The 26,453-nt window shown below is 41.6% G+C and overlaps 3 protein-coding genes across 4 annotated transcripts in view; all 3 read left to right on the top strand.

The window, feature by feature from the left end:
* The window catches only part of LOC137996626 (cleavage stimulation factor subunit 2-like), a 22,918-nt gene extending 9,885 nt beyond the window's left edge, over nucleotides 1–13,033 (top strand). Inside the window, exons 4-11 of the mRNA XM_068842132.1 lie at nucleotides 483–619; nucleotides 1,968–2,087; nucleotides 3,138–3,615; nucleotides 4,655–5,011; nucleotides 5,412–5,522; nucleotides 8,226–8,450; nucleotides 10,141–10,205; nucleotides 12,846–13,033. Of these exons, the coding sequence (XP_068698233.1) occupies nucleotides 483–619; nucleotides 1,968–2,087; nucleotides 3,138–3,615; nucleotides 4,655–5,011; nucleotides 5,412–5,522; nucleotides 8,226–8,450; nucleotides 10,141–10,205; nucleotides 12,846–12,965 (1,613 nt within the window). The 3' untranslated portion in view covers nucleotides 12,966–13,033. The remainder of the gene's footprint in view (nucleotides 1–482; nucleotides 620–1,967; nucleotides 2,088–3,137; nucleotides 3,616–4,654; nucleotides 5,012–5,411; nucleotides 5,523–8,225; nucleotides 8,451–10,140; nucleotides 10,206–12,845) is intronic.
* A 2,840-nt stretch (nucleotides 13,034–15,873) lies between these two features.
* On the top strand, nucleotides 15,874–20,669 carry LOC137994446 (uncharacterized). Of its 2 annotated transcripts, none has more exons than XM_068840021.1 (2): nucleotides 15,874–16,206; nucleotides 17,474–20,669. In XM_068840021.1, the coding sequence occupies exons 1-2, from the start codon at nucleotides 15,910–15,912 to the stop codon at nucleotides 18,968–18,970; spliced, it is 1,794 nt and encodes a 597-aa protein (XP_068696122.1). In that variant the 5' UTR covers nucleotides 15,874–15,909; the 3' UTR covers nucleotides 18,971–20,669. The 2 variants fall into 2 exon arrangements, with proteins under 2 accessions (XP_068696122.1, XP_068696123.1); XM_068840022.1 differs by having other exon boundaries at nucleotides 16,046–16,206; nucleotides 17,500–20,669.
* A 2,190-nt stretch (nucleotides 20,670–22,859) lies between these two features.
* Nucleotides 22,860–26,237, top strand: LOC137996625 (uncharacterized). Its single transcript, XM_068842131.1, has 2 exons — nucleotides 22,860–23,405; nucleotides 24,447–26,237. The coding sequence occupies exons 1-2, from the start codon at nucleotides 23,106–23,108 to the stop codon at nucleotides 25,899–25,901; spliced, it is 1,755 nt and encodes a 584-aa protein (XP_068698232.1). The 5' UTR covers nucleotides 22,860–23,105; the 3' UTR covers nucleotides 25,902–26,237.
* The last annotated feature ends 216 nt before the right edge of the window (nucleotides 26,238–26,453 follow it).

Below are 26,453 nucleotides of genomic sequence, written 5' to 3'. Positions count from 1 at the left end.
ATATAGAGGATGACCTGAGGGGAAATGGAAATTGCATCAAGTCAGTGGAGGTTCGAGTTATCAAGGGTTTAAATGAAGTAAATGTATGATGGAAATCCAGGGGAAATGGATTTTGGCTCGAGTTGCATGTACATGTAGCAATGGTTCGAGTTATCAGGAGTCGACTGTATTGACATTCAACTGACTGTGGCTCCAATGATGGAATTAAGAGTTCACAAGTCCTCTTAAAATGATGTTTACACAGAACTTTAATACCCTTCAACAAGGAGTTCAACTCCACAAAAACTAAAAGAAAATTCAAAACAAAACATAAAATTACAATGCAAATAAGTTAAATTATAGTCTAAGGGGTCAGATAAAACCGGTATTATTCTTACAAAACAGGTAATGACAAAGACTACAGTGTAAATTTATTATTGTCATTTTAACAGGAAATCTCTCTATTGAGTTGTGTTAAGACAGCCTTTCTTTCTTTCCTCTAGGTATAGAAGGATTGTCTCGTCCGGAGGCAAACCCATATGGTCCACCTGTCGCACCTGAAGAAGCTCCTGAGGCTATCACCCAAGCGGTAGCTAGTTTACCACCAGAGCAAATGTTTGAGCTCATGAAACAAATGAAGGTAAAATGAAACTTTAACATTATTGTTGTTGTACAGCGTATGGTTTACGGTGATTCCTTAGAAATAGAACTTGTTGTAGATTTTCAATGAAACTTTGAAAGCTGTTGTAACAAGTCATGTCAAGGAGATGATAAAAATGTAATAAAAAGGGGGTCACCGTGCTCGTTTCCATGGCACGACGCTGACAAATGCAACTATTCTGGCTACTTTGAAAATTGCCGCGCAGCCCCAATGTTGGACAGATTTAGCAGACCGTGGTTTCACTCTGTGGTTTTTTCAAGTGCGTACCAGAAAAATTTATTTGAATGCCTTTGTGAGTACTTAACACTCCAAAATAAATTTTACTTTAGTGTGGGTTGTTCAACTCGTAATGGCTCCTTCCGCACAATTTAATCAAATTGCCAAAAACCCAGCTATATATTTTTGCACTACTCCATGGATTAGCAACTGTATAATTTAGGAAATAAAAAATGGGGGTCACCATACTTGTTCAGGAGAAAATAGCCATTCCTTGATGGATTAGGGTTGGCGTCAATCAAAATCTGCCATTTTATCAATGTGCCAGCACTCGTGCCAATGATGCCTGCCCAGGAATTATGCACAGTAGGGTTGTGCAATGCAAAACCAGGGAATCACCTTAATTAAAATATTTCTAAAAATAATTTTATTGTTGTCAGTCATTTTGGTACCATATAATTATTGTACACCCTTTATGATTTCTTATGATCCTGGTCTAATAATTATTGTTGATCATTTCAGCATTGTAGCAATGTGAGTGCTGAGCAATATTATTTTTTATCCTCCATTCCTCTCGTACTTTACTTGCCACTGCTTCTTAGACTCTTAAACCTGTCTTTGAGGCTGTGTAGGGGCTTATGGCTGGTATGCGAGAAATAATTTTGACTCAGGCATGGGGGTGCTTTTCATCACCAATAAAATTTTATTGTGAAAGCTCCAGAATTTCTCAAGAACCCTCCCAGCTTTTACAGTGGCTGGGCAGTTCTCAAAATACAATTTGAAATCAACTTGTTTCAGAAAAATTTGGCAAACTATCAGTCAAAGAACATGTGCACAGACCCTCTGGTACTAATTCCTGAGGTGTGTTTTTGACCTTTTTTGACCTTTTTTGACAATGAGAAAAGAAGTAGTTAGTTCAGATGAAACAATTCCCCAGCTGATTGAAGATGGCAGCCAAAAGGGATAGAAGCTTGTGAAGTACATGTATCCATTGAGATCTCTGAAACCCAAAACATGAAAGACATCATTCAGTTCATGAAACATGTTTGGGGCCTCTTTGTCTTTGAGGAGCACAGGATCCTCCTTACATTGTCTTGTTTATTCTCTCCAGATTTGTATCCAGAACAATCCTGAAGAAGCTCGGCAGATGCTGCTTCAAAACCCTCAACTTGCCTATGCTTTACTCCAAGCTCAAGTTGTCATGAAAATTGTTGATCCTGTGATTGCTCAGGTTTGTGCGTGAAATAGCAAAAGTAATAAAAAGCACATAGTGACCAACCCATTCCTTCACCCAAAAAGGCTCTGAAATTCTAGCTTTTGCTGCCGTTAACTACATATATATTCAGCTGTTACTCATCATCATTATCTGGTCAAGCTAGCTCGGACGTGAAGCTTGTCACACCATCCATCATGATCTTGCTTCAAGGTCAGAAGATATTCAGGTAGACATCCAGTGTCTCTGCATAGTTGGTCAATATAGGTGGTATAACTGGTTGACCAACTCAGTTTTGTCCATGACAAAGAATCCAAAGCAAGAGGTCACTTGCAAGTTCTTGCTTCGCTCACCAGCAATTTCCAGCAAAACACATTCTGCGCTCATGTAAAATAGTTGAATTTTTAGGGATGGGTCCATAGAGCTGTGATTTGGTGGGATGTTGTCTCCATGAAATGTTCAGAACAGCTCTAAGTATCTGAATGCAGGTACCATCTAGGTTCTCAGTCACACTGTGTCACCATCCACACTGTGGCACCATACATCAAGAGATATTCAACTGTAGTGCAAAAGAAATTACGTTTTATGTCATCTGGTACTGTACATGTAGATCTGATTTCCAGACTACATCCATCTTATTTAAGGCTGCCCAAGCTGTTACTATTTAATAGTTTTTAGCATTATTAGGTAGTATTTTAAGAAATAAATAAATAAATAAATATTATTTTTGATTAGTACATGTATGCCTTCAGAAAAACTCTTTTGCGAGAAATCTGCCTTGGATGTTTTTTTGTTATGCCAGCTGCTCAGCTGTCCTTTCCCTTAAATTGCATCTTACTGGGTACTACAGTATGCAACTTCAATTCTAAATCTTTTTGCCCACTGCAAACGTAATGTGGTAACAGCCCTTGATATATTTTAGGGGACTTTATATTGGTCAAAGAATAACAAGGGTTCTTTTCAATAAAATTGGTGATTTGTAGAAATTTTCAAAAGCACTCTATTTTAACTTACACTAAGTGGCCTAAATCACAAGATTATCTAGAATTACAACTTTTTTTTTTGCAGGGCATACTGCACCGCCCCAGTGAACCAGCTGCACCAATAGAGCCCGTTGGACCTCCCCAGCCAAAGCCTTTGATGCATTCGGGACCCTTTGGGGGTGTTCCCAACAATGATGGACTACCTGGCTCCTTTGATATGCGACAGCATGGATCAGAGCCTCCAATGAGGGGACCTCCAGATATGAGGGAACCTGATTTGAGAGGGGCTCCTGGAGACAATAGGGGACCACCAGGTGTCAGAGGACCAACTGATATCAGAGGTCCTCCAGATATGAGAGGCCCACCAGACATGAGGGGTCCCCCTGACGTAAGAGGTCCTCCGGATATGAGAGGTCCACCAGACATGAGAGGTCCCCCTGATGTAAGAGGTCCTCAGGATATGAGAGGCCCACCAGACATGAGGGGTCCCCAGGACATGAGGGGCCCCCCAGACATGAGAGGTCCTCCAGACATGAGGGGTCCTCCTGATATGAGGGGTCCAGGTAGGATTGTTATGTCAGAATTTTGGGCAGTTACTTAATTAACCCAATGACTACAAAACTACCCCCGTTGATGACTAAAATTGTGCAGTGTTAGACAGAGTAAAATCTATTAGGTCTCCCTCCAGGGAGTCAATGGATTAACGTTGTTTGTGTAGTATTACTGTACCAGCTACACTGTACTAAGAGTTTTTTTTCATTTGTAAGCTAGTCAAAGTTGTGGCATAAATTTGTTTAAGATGGTTTAGTTATAATGTCATTATTTTGTGCTAGCTAGTTGTTGTCTATCATTTTTGCATGGAGAGCCATTTAGCAAAAATACTTCTTTGAATTCTCCGGAGGTAAATCGCAGCAAAATCTTGTGGTTTGATGTTATGAATCATGGTACATAGAGCAAATCAGGGCTAAAAATTGTGACTGAATTGTAAATTTTTTTCCCTTTGCGACTAAAATATCTGGAGAAGTCGCAAATTTGCGACTTGTTTTCACCTTTGCTCTTTCGAAACAAAAGGGTTAACAGTTGCCACTTTGCTGCTACTTTTGCTAAAATAAATAAAGAAATGAAAAAATTATTTTGTCTCTCTCCGTGAAGTTTATTTGAATCTGAAGATAGCGTAATTGTAGCAGAATTGTAGTGGAATCTAGCTGCAATGCTACGTGCACAACTCCATTCCTTCAATCATTCACCACTTTCAGCAGTTTCTTTTTCACGCAAGTAATGCGGGCTCATTTTGTTTTGCTAAACCACTGACAACACAATTTGCGAAATTGCGACTAAATTTTCATATCTTCTCACAAAATTAAGACTAGATTTTTTCGTTAAATTCAAGCCCTGAAAATGCATGATCTATTTTTGTTTCAAAACATCCACAATTTAACAAAACATCCACAATTTTTTAAAAGTCAGTTTGGAATTCATCATCCTAGAAAAGAAGACTGGTCCAGCTTTTCATTTGAAATCCCATGTAAAGGAAAGTACAGTGTACATAACATCTTCCTGGTAAATTATTTTCCATTTAAGTTTTAATTCTTTTTTATCCAGGCCCAGATGGACGAGGTCCTCCAAGGGATATGAGAGGAATGCCCCCAGACATGAGAGGCCCTCCAGATAGGGGTCCTGACATGAGGGGACCACCAAGCAGAGGACCAGGGGATATGAGAGGACCTCCTGATAGGGGCCTTGGTGATATGAGAGGAGGTCCACCTGATCGAGAGATGAGAGGCCCTCCTGACAGAGGTCCAGGGGATATGCGAGGTCCCCATGATAGGGGTCCTGGTGATATGAGGGGTCCCCCAGACCGAGGCCCAGGTGAAATAAGGAGTCTTCTTGATATGCGTGGACCAGGACCGGAGAGAGAATTTAGAGGCCCTCCAGATATGAGAGGACCAGAAGGGAGAGGTATGCTGTCATTGTCTTTGTTACCGTAGCCTTATCGCACCAAATTGTTTTTACATCATCAGGCTGTCATTTAGGGTGAATTGAAATGCTTCACAACGGCTGTTAGTGTGTTACTACAGAAACACACCAAAATGTCTACTGGAAGTTTACCAGTTTGAACTTTAATCTTTCTTGGTTGTCTTTGACCAGTAACATCTGTGAACGGTTTCTTTGTATTGCAATGGTAAATTATTTTGTTGTGTAAAGGAGATGGGGAATTTTAGGCTCATTTGAATGAAATAATGAACTTGGTATACTTAGAGAAAGCTGAGCTTTATGACCTTTGGTTACCAATCCAGATGCACAACCAGTTACACTGTAACAGAGATTTGTGGGAGCTAAAGCCATTTAACCTTTCTAGGTCCACCAGGTCCAGAATTTAGAGGCCCACCACAAGACCAATTTGGAGACCCCAGAGAACGCCGCATGCCATTTGATCCTAGGGACCCAAGAAACAGAGAACCACCCAGAGGTATTGTCTTCACAATTTTTTTTTTTTTTTGCTGAGAGTAAAAGTGCCCCATATTCATTAACTTTCGGATGTGTGTGTTTTTCATCTTGTGAAACTGTGGCCAAGTTTTTCCCATTGAAGAAACACTTCCTTGTAAAGTGAGTTTTTCTGCTGGCCGAGAAACGAATAAAGCGGAAAATGTTTTTCTCACACACACACACACAGCTGGCAGAGTGTGGTCCAGTGCATGAGAGGTCTTCAGGTCACATGGTATGTTGGTAGCTTAATTTGTTTTTTGGCCATCTGCCAGTGGCTGACCTGCGCCTCCCACCCACCCTTCATGAGTCTTTTCAGTGCAGCGTTGTAGCTTTTTTAGGATGTTTATCACTTTCCATTCAGTTTGTAAATAATCTTCACGGTGCTCAAGGCTCTGTGGTTTACTTGGGTTGGCGGCTCCCAGTCGTGTGTGAGAATTTATAGTGTGACATATACCAGTTTTTATTTTTTTTTTAAATGGCAAAAACCGGAGGGCAACATGCCAGAGCTAAAAAAATGGAGGACATGATGACTCCTTTTTTATCTTGTTTCCCCACAGGCTCCCCAAGCTGAAAATACGTGGTGTATGCAACAGTTTGTGTATATAGAGAATTGTATGGGAAAATCATCGATCGTAAAAAAATTGTGTAAATAACTATCTCATTTGAAATAAAGTTTTCCTACCTCAAATGTGTGACCAACTTGTCTCTTTTGGCGAGTTTCGAGCCATTCTGACGACGTTTAGTGAAGTCATCCGGAAGGCCGTTGCTGAAATAATGGGAAGGCCGGTGACTCCATCCATCGCTGGCCAGACCTCACTCCACAAATCGTTTTCTCCTCAACAGGAAAAGTCCCGAATCGCAATAAAAACAACAGTTCCATAAAGCCCAATAAATTTCACTCCAATTACGTGTGTTTCGGCGGCCGAAAGACTCGTGAAGAACGAAAACTTTGCCTTAAAATTCACCTCTTCGGCTTTCCTGAGAGGCTTGTGACCGGGTAGTCAACAACGGAAACTCGCAAGATGGTTTCAGCCTCAACTCTGATTGGTCCATTTGAATTTGACCGCGCGCTGGCAACACGACCGTTGTTGACTTGTGAGTACTGGGCAGTCAACAACGGTCGTGTTGACAGCGCGCGGTCAAATTCAAATGGACCAATCAGAGTTGAGGCTGAAACCATCTTGCGAGTTTCCGTTGTTGACTACCCGGTCACAAGCCTCTCAGGAAAGCCGAAGAGGTGAATTTTAAGGCAAAGTTTTCGTTCTTCACGAGTCTTTCGGCCGCCGAAACACACGTATTTGGAGTGAAATTTATTGGGCTTTATGGAACTGTTGTTTTTATTGCGATTCGGGACTTTTCCTGTTGAGGAGAAAACGATTTGTGGAGTGAGGTCTGGCCAGCGATGGATGGAGTCACCGGCCTTCCCATTATTTCAGCAACGGCCTTCCGGATGACTTCACTAAACGTCGTCAGAATGGCTCGAAACTCGCCAAAAGAGACAAGTTGGTCACACATTTGAGGTAGGAAAACTTTATTTCAAATGAGATAGTTATTTACACAATTTTTTTACGATCGATGATTTTCCCATACAATTCTCTATATACACAAACTGTTGCATACACCACGTATTTTCAGCTTGGGGAGCCTGTGGTTTCCCTAATCCTTAGCGTGCAGCTTGGGACAGGTCATCTCTTTAAAGTGGTTCATTCAGGATAAATCTGTTGTAATTTGTTAGTCGACTCAAAAAACACTTACGAGTCACATACCCAGGAACATATACTGCACCTAAGCTCCTTTGTTTACTTCTTAAGTGAGAAAAAGGATGCAAGAATTATGACGTGTTTTCTCTTGCATTTGCTCGCGAAGTCCATTTTGATACAAAAATACTTGTTACTTGTCAAAAAGTGAGACAAGCAAATTTTAGCAGTGTTTTATTGAGTTTAAGAACATTCTACAAAAGTCACTGCTCGTGATGTATTGTCAACCATTTGATAGGTTAAAGTGCCCCTGTGACCAAAAAATCAATTCATATTTTTCTTTGGATTTCAAAACTTTGTTAACAAAACACTAAGTGACCCAGGTTTTAAGCCTTGATTTCAAAGACACCTCTTTATTTTAACTGTAATTTTCTTATTTAATGGTCCTCCATTACTAACATTACGTTCTTGAGAGAGCTGGATCGAGGAGAAAATGACGTCAAAGGCTCACTAGTTTAAGAATGCAATACGTGTGTACGCCGCAGAATTAATATGCAGCACGGGGGTTTTGGGCTTTCAGACTTTTAAACTCACGCTTTGCATATATAGTGAGCCTCTGACGTCACTTTTCCCTGGATCAAACCCTCTGAGGTCCAATCGGTCAGTTTTGAACGTGAGTAATGGCGGACCGTGAAATCCAAAACTTACTCAAAGTAAATGGCCTTTGGATAAAAATCAAAGCTCAAAATTTTGCCGGTCAGGTGTTAAGCAAACACACTTTCAAAATCTGATGGAAAAAAGGTAGTGGTTTTTTTGATCACAGGGGCACTTTAATGGCTTATGAATTGTTGGTGAGTTTTTTAATACAGATACAATGTAGCTACTACTTGGTACATAGCATCAAACCCTCACTCAAGTCAGAAGTTTCTTGAACTTTGCCATGTCCACCAGTGGTCTAGCCTAAGTCAAGTCTATTGCTGTTCTTACAGATGAGCGACGAGGTCCCTCAATTGACCCAAGAGATCAACCCAGGGATCCCAGGGGCCCTCCACCTCCAGAACAAAGATTTGGCCCTCCGAGTGGTCCACGGGATCCTCGTGGAGACCAAGGCCCTCCAGGGCCCCCATCTGATGGTCGCTTCTCAGGACCTGCTCAATCACCCCAGCAGCAATGGGGACCTAACCAAGGAGGGCCTCCTCCAAGGGGTCCTCAAGGTAAGAAACACAGTCACTGTCATCGTTTTGCTGATTATTGTTTTTGTTGTCATCATCAGGGTTGTAAATTTGCCTTCATTGGCTCGTTTGACAAAACCAAGTTTTCATATCATATCATTTAATTAGCCAATATCAATTTTACCACAATTGCTTGTAATCTCGCAATCTGATTGGCTAATTTTCCGTTGTCGATAAGAGTCTAGACTACGTTGTACGTGTCATGCTCGCGTCATTTTGTCAAGCAATGCAATAGCCAATCAGGAACGCCCATTTTGGGAAATAAACCAATCATATTGCTAGAAAGTTATAGACAACATTTGCTCTTTCTTCGTGTTTTGACCACTGTGATGACGAATATCGTTGTCGATAAGAGTACAGACAACGCTGAACCACTTTCGATTTGTCAAAAATACCATAATAATTGCTATAGTACTCTTTGTTTGTCCCTCCAAAATTTTTCATAAGCGTTGTTGTTATTTTCTCTTGGGACTTACAATGGCCCCAAGACAAACTGGAAACAAAGCTTATGCAAAATTCTGGAGAGATTAACAAAGATTATTACCGTATTTTTGATATTGGCTAACTGAACAACGTGATTGGACGGTTATGGGGCCACTCTTTAAGTAACAGGGCAATGTCATTATCAAACTTACTTTAGTGGTCAAGAGTTTTTACTGCCGTTGTTAAGATAAATTTTCCCGACTTTTTCGTTAAAATGCCACTGCCACCGTAAGAAAGATTTCCTAGCTGACGTTTCAAGCGTTGGCCCTTCGTCAGAGCGATAATTTATGATGAATTATCTCCATCTCTCAGATAGTGCGTTTCCTGTGATTTGCTGAATTAGCTGGCTGAATTCTACAGTACGGCCCGCTAAATTTGAAATTTCGAGAGAGCATTCTCTAGAAAGTTTTTTCATGTCGTTTCTGTTACATAAACTTGTAAAAATGTGTGAATCATACAAGCAACTATTTCAAACAGTCAAGAAGATTTCGTTTTTTGTATTTTGACACGGCAATATTTGTGGCAGTTGAACCTTCCGCTTGACTTCAACTAGTTTCCTTTCCCGCGCGGCTGATTAGCACAGAGATATGATAAGCATCTTACCATAGTTAATCGAGGGACTGGTTATGAAACCTTATAACTTTCAAAGCGAGAACAATGTTGTTGCAATCGTTGTTGAATTGACCGTGACCCTGCACAATCGTTTGTTTTCGCTTCGCACGGGGTCGCAAATTAGTTGCGCATCATTTAAAATCGAAGTATTTGATTGGTTATCTTCTCGAAAAAAGGCGTGTTTTGTGCAGGGTCAAGGCCAAAAATACGGACAAAAACATGAAACAAAGGAACTTGTCCAGTTTCATAACCATCTCCATGCATTAACTATGATCTTACTAACCTCGTTTTCTTGGTCCGTACTGTAAATTTACGGACGCGTGTGCGCTTCGTTATCATTTCTTTCTCCCCGTTTCACCTACACAGATCATTTTGCATGGTGTACAGGTTGTACAATAGATCACATTAATTTTGCGGAGATGCACGTAAAACGGTCGATTATTTTAACGGGTGTGCGTCTATCGATCGATCTCTTGTGCTCGGTGATTACCTGTGATGTTGGCAACGATAGCCAATAAAACGCTGGTGTTAAATTCAGACTTTTATGGTGATTTACATCCGATATTTTTTATATCAGGTTTCAATCCACCCCAGGGGGCCCCTGGACAGGGCGGTGACGTCACTGCACAGGATCAAGAAAAGGTAATTTGTTGTTTTAATCTGTGGTGGTATTTCAACCCTGCTTGAACCAACTAAGACCAAATGAACTTGGCATTCTGACAAATTTACGAGACCAGTGCTGTCTTTTGTTAGTCAGTGTAGAGCGAGTTTCAATCGCGTGTCGTAAAACCAAAACCAAAGTAATTTCTTTGGCCAATCAAAAAGGACGGAGGCAATCCGGTAAACCAATCAAAACTCGAAGTAATTACTCGTAGCCGACACAACGCGCGGGAAAATGTGCACGCGCGAGCCACGATTGGTTTTGGTTTCACTTCTGATTGGTCGAAAAAGTGGCTCGAGAACTTTGAACCAATCACTGAGTGAAGTAATGCAAAACCACGTAACGTAATAGTGACGTCTCAGCTGACCAGTCAGGACAATGATCAGTGAGATTATGCGATCAAATCGAACACTGAAAAGATTCCTATTCAGTCAGTCGAACTGTCAGTTAATGTCATCTCTAGGAGGATCAACCTGGGAGTTGACTCGCATTGGGGTGGAGGCAGGATTTAACTTAGAGGGGTTGAGAGAGTTGTCTCCCAAGGTGTACACTTCTTGTAGTGTCAGGGGACATCGTTTTGACGTTACTTCTCTATATCTTTGAAATCATCTCTGTTTTGAGCTGTTTCAAAACAATGACTGCGATTACGTTAGCGATGTTTTGTTAGCTCAAGTTTTTCATCACACATCGCACTTGTTTAGAAGTTCATTTTAGGGTTTTGACCAAACCACCCGAACCAGTCCCCCTCAGAACCGCTTTAGCTCACCTGCGGAGGGTCTTGGTTCATCAATTTTATTTATTGTTGGACCAATTCGGACTTGTTCCAAAGTACTATCACCTGTCAAATCTTGAGTATTTATGTTTGGGCAGGTTCAAAGGCTTTGGGAAATCAATATGCAATATGCATGTGGATAGAGGCTTTATCTTCTCTACCCATTTGCAGATTTGCAGATATTTTTAGCAGTGATATTTCTCGTGATAGTTCAAAATCTCACGCAATCACGTTAATTGTAGCCTCTGTTTGTGAGAAGTTCTCTACACAGTAAGATTTACCATTTTGATTGATATCTTGTTTTTTGAGGGTAGGTGAATCAAATGGTTTTCCCTTTGAGATATAGCCTGCGAACGCAGACGTATTTCCGGTTTCTCTCCGGGGAGAGAAACGACCGCCGGAAATACGTCAGCTTTCGCCGGCTAGTTGAGATAGGGAGATAGACAGGGTCGAGAGTCTTATTGAATTGCATTGTGGGACTGTTTAGGGACGAGCCATTGTTTATAGTCGTTTACTCTGCAAAGCAAAAAGACATTCGTGTATTCTTGTACGACAACAATTTACTTCGGGTTATATCTCTAATCTTTATAACTTACGTTGTTAGGAAGAAAATGTCTTAGTACCACGATCTCAGTGACCTTTTGATCAAATCTTTTCGTTTTCCGGACAATTTTGCACCTTGGCAAGCGAGCCATCGTTTTGAAATTGCCATTTTACAATATTCTGGTGGTTAGGCAAGCTCAGCTGCTAGTATATCGCTTTCTTGCAGCTTGAATTCTTGCTCCGCGCACCTATTGATGAAATTGCGTCCCCCAAAACAGTCCCGCAGTGCAATTCAGCAAGGCTTTCGACCCTGTCTCCTGCGCAACCTCAAAGAGGCCAATACCAAAAGCTCATGTGAATACCGAAGCACATCATCCAAAGTTTTCATTAGGGACCTTGAAATCTACGACGGCGAAGTCGACACAAACGTCACCTGAAAATATAACTTTGATAAGTTTTACGCGATTGTTCCTTCTCGTTCACGTCCTACAATGTGGGCGAAGTATCCAAAAAATAAATTGGTACGAGCGATTTTCAGAATGAGAGATTGTCCGTTGCATGCTCTCGTTGTCGTCAAAACATCAAATGTGGTGATTCTCACGTCGTCGTCATAAAGAGTACCGCAAAAATATGTGCAAAGATCCGTGCTGCACGAGCAGCACGATCATTTATGCTTTTTTAACCAATGATATCATGATAGTCGCCGTCGTCGTTGTCTTTTCTTAAGCCCCTATTTTTGCGGCCGGAGTTAAGCGCGGGAAAACTCAGCGAGCAAATCACAATAGGTCTTTCTCTTGTCTCTGAGTTACGGAGAATGTGGTGGTAGAATTTTATCCAATCACAAGCGAAGTCATGCAAAACGAAAGGAAAAGCAGCTTGAGATCTTATCCATTTTTTTAAACTTCAGTTCGTTTCGTGCAAGCTGTCATTCCAGGCTGTCAAATCAGTCGGCTCAGCTTCTTCGACACTTAAGCATGTTGCCCTTTCTTTAATGAAACACTTCAAAACGACTGAATTTAAAATTTTCCTTATTTGTTGGGTCAATGTTTCCAAAAGCGTCCGCTTTCCTCTATCAACGTTTTCAGGTCTCTGCTGATTAAATCGTTTTTAAAAGTGGTCTTGAGCTTTTTAAGGTGGATGACTGGCAAAAATATACCAAAGTCTCGGTTTTCAAACAAAAACACGTTATTGAGGATTTGTAATGAGGATGTAGTCTCCTTTGTATCCGTTTTTGGGATGTTCAAAGGTGAATGGAGACAATTGAGGGTGAGAGCTGGTTTTTAATTTTAATTTTGTTTTCTTTCAGGCTGCCCTGATCATGCAAGTCTTGAGTCTAACTGATCAACAAATTGCTTTATTGCCAGAGGATCAAAGGCAAAGTATCATGGTTTTGAAGGAGCAGATTGCGCAAAGCACTCCACATTAATTTATGATAATAATCTCCCATAACCGTACCTTTATTTGTTTATTAAAATCTGACCTTTGAAGCCTGGAGTTGTGGAAAGTTCGTTGTAGCAAAGGTGATGATAGAAACAATGCACAATTATTATTTTGACATTGACAAACACACTTTACAAAGAAATACCTTCCATACCTGAGGATAAGCTCTAAGAAAAGTTCTTGGCCCGTGTGGCGGGCGAGACGTGTGTGCTTGTCAGCTGTGTGATGAGAGGCGAAGCCTAAAGGGAATTGTTCAAGAGGCAACGCATCGTGCCAACAGAGCCTTTCTTAACTCGACGAGAAAGAAAGGACTGGAGAAATCGTGTGAAGCCTTAATTTTATTGAGTATACGCAAGCCGTTGCTTGGACACAGTTTCAAACCCAGGTCAAGTCTCGATCGCACTCCTAGATGCCACACTAATTTTCTTACTGAAGGCTCGATTTTGATCCTGGCCTTGTCAAAATATGATGCCCCCGTTGCCTAAACCGGTTTGACCGGAATGGCTTGCCCAGACAGAACCTTGCTCGCGCCCTCTGGTGAGTTTCAGAGATGCTCTGTTCGCAGGGTGGAGGCAACGCCGCGAATAAACCATCGCAATCCCGGCCAATTGTAGCAGTCAGGAACTAAAAAAATGCTTGTAATCATTCTTGTCTCGGCATTCATCTCTCGCGAACAGTTGCGCGTGTTTAAATCCCTCCAGGTTCACAGACTAAAAAGTTGGTTAGAGCGTCGCACCGGTATCGCGAAGTCACGGGTTCAAACTCCGTTGAAGTGCTGAATTTTTCAGGCTTCTCTACGCAATTGCTAAAATTGCGTTCATAACTGCAAGGATCATAGCAGTTCAATATATGATTCATTTCTTATATCATTTCGTTCATTAAAAACTTCTGCATAGGCGTTTTATCCCATGTGTCGATTCCATCTAAGAAGTGATGTAAGTAGGACCCCCGACGGTTGCCTGTAATTTCGAGCGAAGTAAGTTTACTTGAAGGCAACAGCGTTTGACGGGATTAAATTCCAAGTCTTTTTGTATTACTGCAGTTCCGATATAGCGAAGATATCGTTGACGTCACCAATTGTCATTACTGCGCCAACCAGAGCCTCTTCGGCTGTCGAAACAAAGGGCCTTTTGTTTCTGTGGTTGACACATTCGAATGATAAAAACGATGTTTGTCAACAGATATCTTCCCTCTACCAAAATCGTACACTTGTTTGAAGATGAGAGCTTCCAATTTCTGCTGCAGTATTTGCACGGACGCGCGCTCATGAATTCACCCCTATGGGCATTGCGCAATCTTCCAGATGGAAAGAGAAAGTAGGGAGTTCAAGAAACGACAACAACAGCTCCATAAAACAAAAATACCTTTTTTTGTTCATATTTTTGCAGTAATCTGCATAAGAACGACGTGAAATCAACAAATTTGTGGTTTTGACGACAACTTGAGCATACAAATATGAACCTTTCATCCTCTATTTCTACTCTGAAATCGCACGTACTCAATTATTCAAAGACTTAGTGTTGGTCCGGCCATTCTCGTCCCCAGAGGCCGCGATTCTTTCGGTCAGCACCGAGAATAACGACCTCTGGCCGGTTCCGAAATACGCGCAGTCTCAGTGGGGGTCTATTTTGATAACCGTTGACAGCTACTAATTGTTTCAAATTTCTGAGATTGCGCAGACGAGCCGGACTTCCTGGCCGCTAGAATCAAAATGATGGTGGCAATCTGTCCTTATATCACATAAGGATTCCCAATTACGTAATCTGCCAATTAACAACTTGAAAAAGCGTAAGAATTTCACAGTGGATAATTATGTGGCTAGCCTTACATTCGTATGTTTCATCCCTGTCAAGGGGCTCAGTCCCTTATCCATTGTGAAATTCTTACACTTTTTCAAGTTGTTAATTGGCAAATTACGCAATTGGGAGTCCTTATGTGATATAAGGCCAGATTGCCACCATCATTTTGATGCTAGCGGGACTTCAAGCACGATGTTTGACGAGTTAGCCGAAAGGTCTCTGATGAGTCCCTTGGCAGGGATGAAACATACCTAAGGCTAGCCACATAATTATCCATTTTGAAATTCTTAGACGTTTTCACAATAAAGTACGGCTTTTTTATTGCGAACTTCTGTGGGTAAATATCTTTTTCAGTTTGTTAGGGTTGTTTCTTTTTTTCAGTTTGGGGAAAACTACGATGCAGAAATCAGAAAGATAAGCTGCTGTAAATTCCAAAAATGTACGGAAAGGAAGTGAAAAGTCGCCGAAACTGGTTGATTTTGCTTTTCGGGGAGTCTTTCTTCCGATGTTGCGTGCACAAAACAGTTGAAAAACACCTTGGGTCGATTTGAGCTGCTTTGGTGGAATTTACAGCATTCTATCTTTCCGACTGCTGCATCGGAGTTTCCAACCTTAGGTTAATATACATACTTAGAGAAAACACCGACGCTGAAAAAGACAATTAAACTTGCTGAAAATCGCATAAAGCCTTACAAAAACTACACAGAAGGCAAGAAACCTAACAATAAAACGAGGTAAGACGTTTTTATTCAAGATTTCGCTCATATTTTTCAGTTTCAAGTACAGCTGTTTTTCTTTTCACTGATTCAGTAATTAATTTACGTCAGTTTGGGGAACCTGTGCTAACATACGTGGATTCATTTTGCCATTTCGTCATTTCGCCATTTCTCCATTTCGTCATTTCGCTATTTCGTCATCTCGCCATTTCATGTTTTGAACACGCCCCTTAAGCAATGAGGAGGACCTGTTGGTTTTTTTTTTCGCATTTTTTCGCTAGACAAAGGGGTCCAAATCCGTGGGGGGGGGGGGGATGGTCCATATCTGCTGCATGAAATCTAAAAGTTTGCAGAATAGTTCAGTCACGACTGACTTGTTTCGTCGATCTGCTTGCGAACTCCTCGCGTTGCTGTCATGGACTCGGGGCAGGTTACAGAACTTTTGCAGTGCCCGGTTTGTTTTAAACAGTTGGATCAAACTTGTAAAGTTTTGCCGTGTCAGCACACTTTCTGTAGACTATGTTTGAGGCAAATTGTCGAGGGAAGTAACGAATTGCGATGCCCAGAGTGTAGGATTCTTGTCGAAAAAAACGTTGACGATTTACCGGCGAATATCTTTCTCGTGAGGTTTCTGGAAAGTTTGAAATTGGGAGAACACAGAAAGAAATCTTTGGACAGCATAGGTAAAGAAACAAGAGATGTCTCTGTTAAGGTATGAATGTCTCATATACATTTACATTTCAAAACACTTAGTGACATGAGTGCAAGCTTAAATTAATTAAACAAAAGCTAAGTGCGAAAATAAGTATAAAAAGATAATATAGAATAAAGTAATATGACAATGAATATATGTAGTCTGAATTGGTGGGGAAAGATTTCTGTGTTCTTACTTCCTTACTTCCTTATACTTACACCTTTTGTCCTCCTTGAACAATTGCTGTAACAATGGATGGCCCCTGGGGGCTGCCCGCTTTGTTTTTAGAAGGTTATTCTTTTTTGTTTTGATTTTTGTATTTTAAGTGTGAGTAGACTTAAGAAAAAATGTCGATTTTGCGCTCAAACTACGAAAAATCAATTTTTCTTTACTGCGTTTGAACAAAATGCGCGTTTTTAGTCCATGAATTACATGGTGTGCCGTATTTTTGCGAACGAGAATAAAGAACTACGTTGATAATTTTGTCCCTACCTCTTTCCTGAAACGTTTGTGAAACTCCTGGCTCTTAGTTGTAAGTAGCTATCGGAGTTTCTCGAAAATATATGGTATGGTTTTTATGCAATGAACAAGGTTTGCCTTCTCTTTACATTTATCAAACAATGAGTGATAGCAAACGATGCGAGTGTGAACAAACTTAACTGATTAGAGTGTAAAGTGAAGTGCTAGTTTTTGTACCCCATATGAACCATGTGAGCATTAGCCCTAGTAATGGAAATGGGCCCACACAAGGACAGAGAAAAACTCTGACCAGGGTGGGAATTGAACCCACGACCTTCGGCTTAGATCACCTCTGCTCTACCGACTGAGCTACAAGTATGAGTTTACCAGTACGATTTACGACAGGTTTTATTTAACTTGATAAGAACAGGACACTTTGAAAACTAGAACCCTTTCACTTTTGTTTATTTGGAGCGACATAAGACCCTTACTTCCAACGAATTGTTCCCATCTAGCCTTGTAGCTCAGTCGGTAGAACAATGGTGATATAATCCGAAGGTCAATAGTGCAATTCCCACCCTGATTAGAATCTTTCTCTGTCCTTACGTGGACCCACTTCCATAACTAGGACTAACGCCCAGATGGATATTAGGAAACGTTGCATTTTCTCTTAACTCTGTAATAATTGTCACACAATGTATGGCTAAAACTTCGCTATGATTGTTGCATCCGTCAGCAGACGTATAGGTAAATAGAAAGCGCTGTTTCACAAACAGCAAGTGGTAATATGACATGTTAAGGTAAAGACGTTACTCTCCTTTCTCAGGACAAACAAAAGCTGTATTCTTCTAGGACTCAGAAGCAGGCTGAGGAAACAATCCAACCGTCAGGAATGCATTGTATACCATGGTCTGATACCAGCTTCCAACCCTTCGGAATGCATGGTATACCATGGCCTGATACCAGCGCCCAACCCTCAGTAATGCATGCTATACCATGGTCTGATACTAGGGTGCGACCTTCAAGAATGCATGCTATACCAGGAGCTAGAAAAGTGCCTTGTGCAAGGGGCATTTGTTCCCTGCCGTCAGTTCATGAGAAGCACACAGAGCAAGGCGGATCCGAGGGACCCAACCAACGCCTTCAAGGCACAAGGAAATCACCTCAGGCACAAAGACCTGGAGGAATGCCAGCTCAAAGGCCAGCGAGTAAATTTGGACGAAATGGTCGGAAACAGCGGCGGGAGCTTCCTTTAGCTGGTTCGATTCAACCACAAGAACCAGTACAGCAAGTCATCTATATACCTGGACAACAGCCCTTAACTTCCTGCGTGTTGGCTGCAACTTCACTTCAAGAAGAGAAACAGATCATCGGTGAGCGCCTATACCCCTTGATCCAGGCCACTCACCCCGATCAAGCCGACACGATCACGAGCATGCTCTTGGAGACAGACAATGCTGAGCTGCTTCACATGCTGAACTCTCTTGAGGCCTTTGCTGCGAAGACTCAGGAAGCTGTGTCAGTACTGAGGATGCACAGACAAATAGAAATTGAAGCTCAAAGGCTGACTCCCAGCATGTTGGCTTCAGTTTTACCTGAAGGACAGAAACAGATCATCGGTGAGCGCCTATACCCCTTGATCCATGCCACTCACCCCGATCAAGCTGCCAAAATCACGGGCATGCTATTGGAGCTCGACAATGCTGAGCTATTGGACATGCTGGAGTCTCCTGAGGCCTTTGCTGCGAAGACTCAGGAAGCTGTGTCCGTACTGAGGATGCACAGACAAATAGAAATTGAAGCTCAAAGGCTAACTCCCAGCATGTTGGCTTCAGTTTTACCTGAAGGACAGAAACAGATCATCGGTGAGCGCCTATACCCCTTGATCCATGCCACTCACCCCGATCAAGCTGCCAAAATCACGGGCATGCTATTGGAGCTCGACAATGCTGAGCTATTGGACATGCTGGAGTCTCCTGAGGCCCTGGCTGCGAAGACTCAGGAAGCTGTGTCAGTACTGAGGATGCACAGACAAATAGAAATTGAAGCTCAAAGGCTAACTCCCAGCATGTTGGCTTCAGTTTTACCTGATCATGAAGAACAGAAACAGATCATCGGTGAGCGCCTATACCCCTTGATCCATGCCACTCACCCTGATCAAGCGGCCAAAATCACGGGCATGCTATTGGAGCTCGACAATGCTGAGCTATTGGACATGCTGGAGTCTCCTGAGGCCCTGGCTGCGAAGACCCAGGAAGCTGTGTTGGTATTGAGAGCCTATAGCACAAAGAGAAAGAATGAAAGTTCACTTTTACCCAAGTGACTTATTACCAAAAAATCCAATTGTTATGTTAATCCAGGTGATGTGGTCAACAGATTGCACTTTTCATTTTAAATTTCTTACCGCCCAACATGTGTGGCACTCTATTGCAACGTCTGCTTATGTGATGATTTGATGATTCACGGCAGCAAACGTTGTAACAGTCATGGCAATTGTATCTGAAGAGTCCCGCACATATTGTGCAGTACGAGACTAGTTGGTAATAAAATGCCGAGTGAAATGATCTGTTGACCACAACACGTGGATTCTACTTGCGTTCTAGTTCTACTATCAGCACTGCACCAGCTGGCGCGCAAATCATCGACACAAGTACGAATTGATATGTTCTATTCTTTTAAATGTGGATTTCAGCAAAATCGAGTTTCAATAATGATAGAATAACTTTGCTTTCATCGGTAAAAAATCGAGATTGTCTAATCAGCGTGGGTGGGTCGTTTGTCGTGGGTCGTGGGTCAGAGATCCTCCATGTATACACGTCATTTATACATACTTTTAACCCTAACCCTAACCCTAAGGGGGAGCTAATATACATCTTTTTTTAATCTTCAAACAAACACAACCCACGACCCACGACCCACCCACCCACGCGATTTAGCCCTACCCTAAAAAATCCCAAAACGGAGAGAAATTTAATTCTACACGAGAAGGTATCTCCCAAGAGACGAATACGAAGCCCTCTAGGTAAGCAGTCATGGCTGACAAAAATGCAAGTCTACGAATACTTGATAGTCACCTAAATGGGTGAAAAGTTCAATAAGCTGTTAAATTTAATCCTTGAACTTAAAAATTACAAGAGCCGAATTAAACCCAAAGACGAACAAAAAATGCTCACACGAGACTCTTCAAAGTCAGGATACTGAGATACTGCTGGGTAAGGTTGTTGAACAACTATTAAAAGCCTAATGAATCTTCCCGAAGGTGAACTCATCCATTTATGCATCGTCATCACATGAAGTTTCAAAGTCGTAGGTGTAATTGGAAATTCTATGGCGGCCAAGAAACGTAAGCATGAATGTAAGGAAAATACACAAAGAATTGCTGAGGAAAGTAGTGCCGCTACATTTATCGTTAAGTTTCCTCTCGGGTTAGAGTTGTGAGCTGGGGTGGCCTGTTGGGGTGAACTTTGGGTAGTTTTATTCTTTTGGGGAGTCTTCGGCCAGTTTGACGGTTCATTTCTGCGTTCTGCTAGGTTTTCTGGTAATTCTGTTTAACATTTTAGTAAGCTTAGTCTCCGAAGCAGCAGTCCTGTTCTTGCCTGTGGTAACGCAACGCTCCTCCCCACACAAGCGTTGCGTGACCACCTATTGATGACATCATACGAATGAGAAAGCTTTGTTTAATGCACAAGTTGCCCTCAGTACTTTTAAGATTATATTTTCTATGTTAATGATAAGCATAGACAAAATACAAGGGCGTCAGCAAATAACAATTTATTCATACCCCTTTTTCGTACCAATTCTGGTCTACGCACTTTTTATGCAAGTGCCAACCGACTATGGAACACATTAGACTATAGCACTAGAAGCATTACAACTCTAAGGAATTTTAAAAAGTACATTAGTAATAAATACTTAGTTAGTAATTCCAAGCTCGATCATTTTACTATTCATAGAACCTTTTAACAATTTTAGTTTAGTTTAGGAATACTTTGTGAATATTTCATTTTTATCATGCAATACTATTATTAACGGATCACAATGTAAACTACTGAATTATCAGAAATTGTGTCATCCAATAAAGTTATTATTATTATTATAACAATCTACTCATGATAACGGTTTAAAATCACAGGTTCAGCTAAACTCATGCTCTGTGAGCTTTCATTCTCATTAAAGAAAATGGGAACTACACACTTTTGATTAACTACTCATGATTAACTCACAACAATTAAATTATAAAATTGACTACGTCCTTGAACGGAGTATTAATAGCAATGTGTTCGAGTTTCTGCTGTTCTCTGCAACGTGTACTTAATTTCTGTTCGATAGGTGATTTATGTTATTTTTTCCAGTTAGTTTAATTTACATCCACACATAAAGCAAAAAATAGAATAGAAATGGGATATGAAAAGCAGTTATCAATCAAACTACGCCGCTTTTCAGTTCCTTCTGACAAAAGTAGCACAACCAGTGTTTTCAGTCGAGTTTTTAGTACATTGTTTTCATTTTCAAAGCTTTAAACTACCATGCCGTTGCTCGATCAGTTCAACGGTTGCATCTGTAACCTTAAAGGCGTGCCCAGTAGGGACCGGAGGTTCGATTACGCAGAGATTGCTGTGTCTTTCAAGCCACAAGACATCTTTTCCAGCAGGCCACTTGAAACTGTGTTTAAATTCCTTTTCCTCTTGTCATGAAGAAGACCTCCAACTCACCGTCATCTTCGTCAATTTGTAGTACTTGGCCAACGTACCAATTTCCTTCATAGTCGGCAGCTACCCAGTCATTAGAGAGCTTTAGATTCTAGGACGAGAACGACTACGAGTACGACATTTTTCTCATAGACCAACAGTGAGCGCGCGCAAACCAGCGTCATTTTGGCGGGAAAAACGTGATACCGTCGTCATTTTAGTTCGAGGTTTTGCAAAAATGTCGTCGTGTCAAAACAAGTCAACAACACGGTAGTAGTTTGGGCATTTTTCAATCAGCAAAAAGGTTCAGTTACCAGCAATAAGAATAACTGAGCAACCTATACTGCAAAGAAATGGTAAGATTAATCGTACAGGTTATAAATTTGCCAAGTATTTTCGCTAAAAACGGACAGTCAAAACTCGTCCTCGTTCTCGTCCTCGTCCTAGAATCTAATGGTCCCTAATGACACGTACGGCAAGTTGGCTGTCAAGGGGACCACTAACTTCATTTAAGATGGTGACTCAGTGTTTTCCACCCACAAGTTGAGTCTGCTTGGAATCCTTCGTCATGAAGGCAGTTACTACAGTAACAAGAGGTTACTCTTACCAGTACTTTTTCTGCTGAATTGCCAACCACAGAATGAAGTTTCATCGTATTTGAAACCCCCTTGACTTCTTTATATATTTTTTTCAAGGTGTGTTATTGCTTTACCATACTCTTCTTTACTGTAAAACCTGTAGGCCACTGAGGAGTTACTGTAGCTTGACTCGTTGAGGCCCACTCCAAGAAGCCATTTCCACCTTGGATCTTGACTTTACCTGTCTTTACTGCCTCGTCTGCCATCCTCTTTGAGGTTCCTCCCACTCCATCGCACGACCCTTTTCCGTGACCGGCTTCGAAATAGTTCCACACAGCCGGAAACCCTACTTCACTCTTATGATTAGCTGTCGCGGCAAAGATGGGATAAAAAGGGATAAAAATTCATACATGATAAACATACCAGAATACAAAATTTGTCAGTCAAACACTTGCCCTGCAAACATGGTAACGTACTTTACCCAAAACCATTGGACAGCATCTCTTGATAATATTCACGGAAGGCAAAAAGGGGGTAAAGCTTACATTTCGTATATTTATAAACGTCTGTGTAATCTGTACAAAATGGACACATCTTCATTGTAAAGTCCAAAGCGTTTAATGGCTTGAAGGTCATTTTAAAACACATTGTCTGCCGTGCGACAGCCTATTTTCAGCAGCATGGGATAATAGAAATACTCATCAGTGAAGAGTATAACCTGAAAAGCTAATTCCGAGCGTCAGCCCATCGTCAAAGCGATTACAACTCCGACAAACCAGCTTTGAGACCAAGGCTTTTATAAGGCCTGTTAATCAATCTTTCTTATTTGTGATAAGAAACTACGTCAGTCAAGTATCCGACGGAGGAAGAATTAAGACAAAATTATTCATTAATTATGCTAATACTAACAAAGACCGTCATGTGATTTTTCTCCCTCATCACTTCCGCCCGACGAAAACAGCATGGTTGCCGAAGAGTACACTTGCACTTAAGCGACAAACTTCATGAATGAGGATGACTTTTTTGTTGTACGAGGCCCCTGTTCGTTTTTTCGCATTTGTTCGCTTGACGAGAAAATGAGGTTTCTTCCATCAAAGGGGAATTAAAAAAGTCGTATGTTAACCGGCGTTGAAATCTAAAAGCCACGACACTTGTTTCATCGATCTTCTTGCGAACTCCTCGCATTGCTGTCATGGACTCGAGGCAGGTTACAGAACTTTTGGAGTGCCCGGTTTGTTTTAAACCGCTGGATCAAACTTGTAAAGTTTTGCCGTGCCAACACACTTTCTGTAGACTATGTTTAAGGGAAATTGTCGAGGGAAGTAACGAATTTCGATGTCCAGAGTGTAGGATTCTTGTCGAAAAAGATGTTGACGATTTACCGGCGAATATCTTTCTCGTGAGGCTTCTGGAAAGTTTGAAATTGGGAGAGCATAGAAAGAAATCTTTGGACAGCATAGGACCAGAAACAAGAGATGACGTTTCTGATAAGGTATGAATTTCTCTTACACATATTTTATATTGCAAATCACTTAGTGAATGATGAGTGCAAGCTAAAAGCGATAGTGTCACGCCATTTGAGTGGAACTCTAGTGGGGTGAAAATGCTTTTAAATTTAAATGGAATTAAAAACTTAAACGCTGAAGTTTCGTTTACTATAACTTTGTAAGTACACTGAATTCCATTTTCGTTATCCAGTAGCTCAGGATGAAAAGGATTGAACCTTTCCAAATTTGCCAATGTTTGTAAGTTAGGACACGAGATATTCCAAAAATTCCCCAAAGTTTAATGTCATCCATCAAACATTAAGTGACAGCAAATCATGCAAGTACAAGTTTACCAGTACAATTAACCATAGGTTTTACTTGAAGAGAAGAGGACATTTTGACCCTTTACACTGACTGTATTTCTCACTGTGATGTTGTAAGTTATGGTTGGGGTTAAACCCAGTTGTTCAAGGGACAGATAGAACTACCCTTTTGCTAAATGACTACCCACTGCATAACTCAATAGGTTTTGGACGGACAGTCATTCACAACTGGTGCCTGGGTAATTGAAGTCCTGGGAATGGTGGTTGTTGGTGACTATAGTGCTAATGTTTGGACAACATGAGCAAATATAATTTCAATTTTCACTTATATGCAGCAAAATTTCATTTTTGTTTATTTGCAGTGACGTGAAAGTCTTACTACCAATGATTTGTTCCCATCTACCCTTGTAGCGCATTGGTAGGGCAACCCCAATGAAATCCAAAGGTTGATAGTTCAATTCCCACCCTGATTAGAATCTTTCTCTGTCCTTCTATTGGTCCATTTTCATAAGTAGGGCTATTGCTTAGAAGGATCTTGGGAAATATAGCACTTCAATTTACCCTTTAATAATCATCAGACAATGTCCGGACAAATTTCCCTTTTAACTGTTCAAATTGTACCAGTCAACAGACATAAAGGTAAATCGAAAGCACTGTTTCACAAACGGGAAGTTACGACGTGACATGTTCAGTTAAGATAAAGACGTTACTCTCCTTTCTCAGGACATACAAAAGCTGTGTACTCCCAGGACTCAGAAGCAGGCAGGGGGAACAGTCCGACCCTCAGTAATGCATGCTATACCATGTTATGATACCAGGGTCCGATCATCAGGAATGCAAAGTATACCAGGAGCTGGAAAAGTTCCTTGTGCATGGCGAATCTGTTCGCTGCCTCCAGGTGATGTGCATGAGCAGCACCCAGAGCCAGGCGGACCCGAGGGACCCAACCAAGGCCTTCAAGGCATGAGGAAATCACCTCAGGCACAAAGACCTGGAGGAATGCCAGCTCAAAGGCCAGCAAGTAAATCTGGACGGAATGGTCGGAAACAGCGACGGGAGTACCCTCTAGCTGTTTCTATTCAGCTACAAGAACCAGTGCAGCAAGCCATCTCCATACCTGGACAAGAGCCCTTAACTTCACGCATGTTGGCAGCAGCCTCACCTCAAGAACAGAAACAGATCATCGGTGAGCGCCTTTACCCCTTGATCCATGCCACTCACCCCGATCAAGCTGGCAAGATCACGGGCATGCTGTTGGAGATCGACAATGCTGAGCTATTAAACATGCTGGAGTCTCGTGAGGCCCTGGCTGCGAAGACTCAGGAAGCTGTGTCGGTATTGAGGATGCACAGACAAAAAGAAATTGAATCTCAAAGGGTAGACCGTAACTTTGGACAGAATGGTCGGAAACAACGACGGGGACATCCTGTGGCGGTTTCGATGCAGCCACAACCAGTGCAGAAAACTATCTGCATACATGGCCAAGAGTCATTAAATCTTAACGTGTTAGCGGCAGCATCACCTCAAGAACAGAAACAGATCATCGGTGAGCGCCTTTACCCCTTGGTCCGTGCCACTCACCCCGATCAAGCTGGCAAGATCACGGGAATGCTGTTGGAGATCGACAATGCTGAGCTATTAAACATGCTGGAGTCTCGTGAGGCCCTGGCTGCGAAGACTCAGGAAGCTGTGTCGGTATTGAGGATGCACAGACAAAAAGAAATTGAATCTCAAAGGGTAGACCGTAAGTTTGGACAGAATGGTCGGAAACAACGACGGGGACATCTTGTGGCGGTTTCGATGCAGCCACAACCAGTGCAGAATACCATCTTCATACATGGCCAAGAACCATTAAATCTTAACGTGTTGGCAGCAGCCTCACCTCAAGAACAGAAACAGATCATCGGTGAGCGCCTTTACCCCTTGGTCCGTGCCACTCACCCCGATCAAGCTGGCAAGATCACGGGCATGCTGTTGGAGATCGACAATGCTGAGCTATTAAACATGCTGGAGTCTCGTGAGGCCCTGGCTGCGAAGACTCAGGAAGCTGTGTCGGTATTGAGGATGCACAGACAAAAAGAAATTGAATCTCAAAGGGTAGACCGTAAGTTTGGACAGAATGGTCGGAAACAACGACGGGGACATGTGTCGGTATTGAGGGCCCACTACGCTAAATGAAAGTGCGCAGATAAAGAAAGAAAGTTCACTTTCACCCATGTGACTTACCAAAAAATCGAATTGTTATGTTGATCCAGGTGATGAGGTCAACAGATTGCACTCTTCATTTTATCAATAACAAGACGCCTACATGGGCGTATCCGTGGAATGCGCACACAGTTAACACAAATTGTCCATTTACAGTCAACTTCAAGTACAGGTAAACTTCGGAAAATGGCGAGAGATTACCAGAAAGATAAATCTGTAATATATCTTGAAGTTGTTTGTTGTAAAAACTCGTTATTAATGTTACTAAATTTGCAAATGCAAACAACGAAGCCCTATTAGCAGGTTATCAGGATACGGGATTTTTTATTTATTTATTTTTTGGATGGAGACTTTATTCAAACCCAGCAGTTTTACCTGCTTCCTCAACTCCATTCATCCAAAAGTTACAAGATCAGCCTTAAATCATCCGAAAAACTTATTACAAATCACAGTTCAACAACTTTTCATCCTGGGCCAGTTGTTCAAAAGCCAAGTTTTAGAATGAGTTTTATTCTCTACTCCCAA

This window comes from Montipora foliosa, chromosome 3 (assembly GCF_036669935.1).
Source record: "Montipora foliosa isolate CH-2021 chromosome 3, ASM3666993v2, whole genome shotgun sequence".
In the NCBI taxonomy this organism is placed as follows: Eukaryota; Metazoa; Cnidaria; class Anthozoa; order Scleractinia; family Acroporidae; genus Montipora; species Montipora foliosa.
The sequence above is the reverse complement of the archived record's forward strand: the minus strand, read 5'-3'. Positions and strand labels throughout refer to the sequence as shown.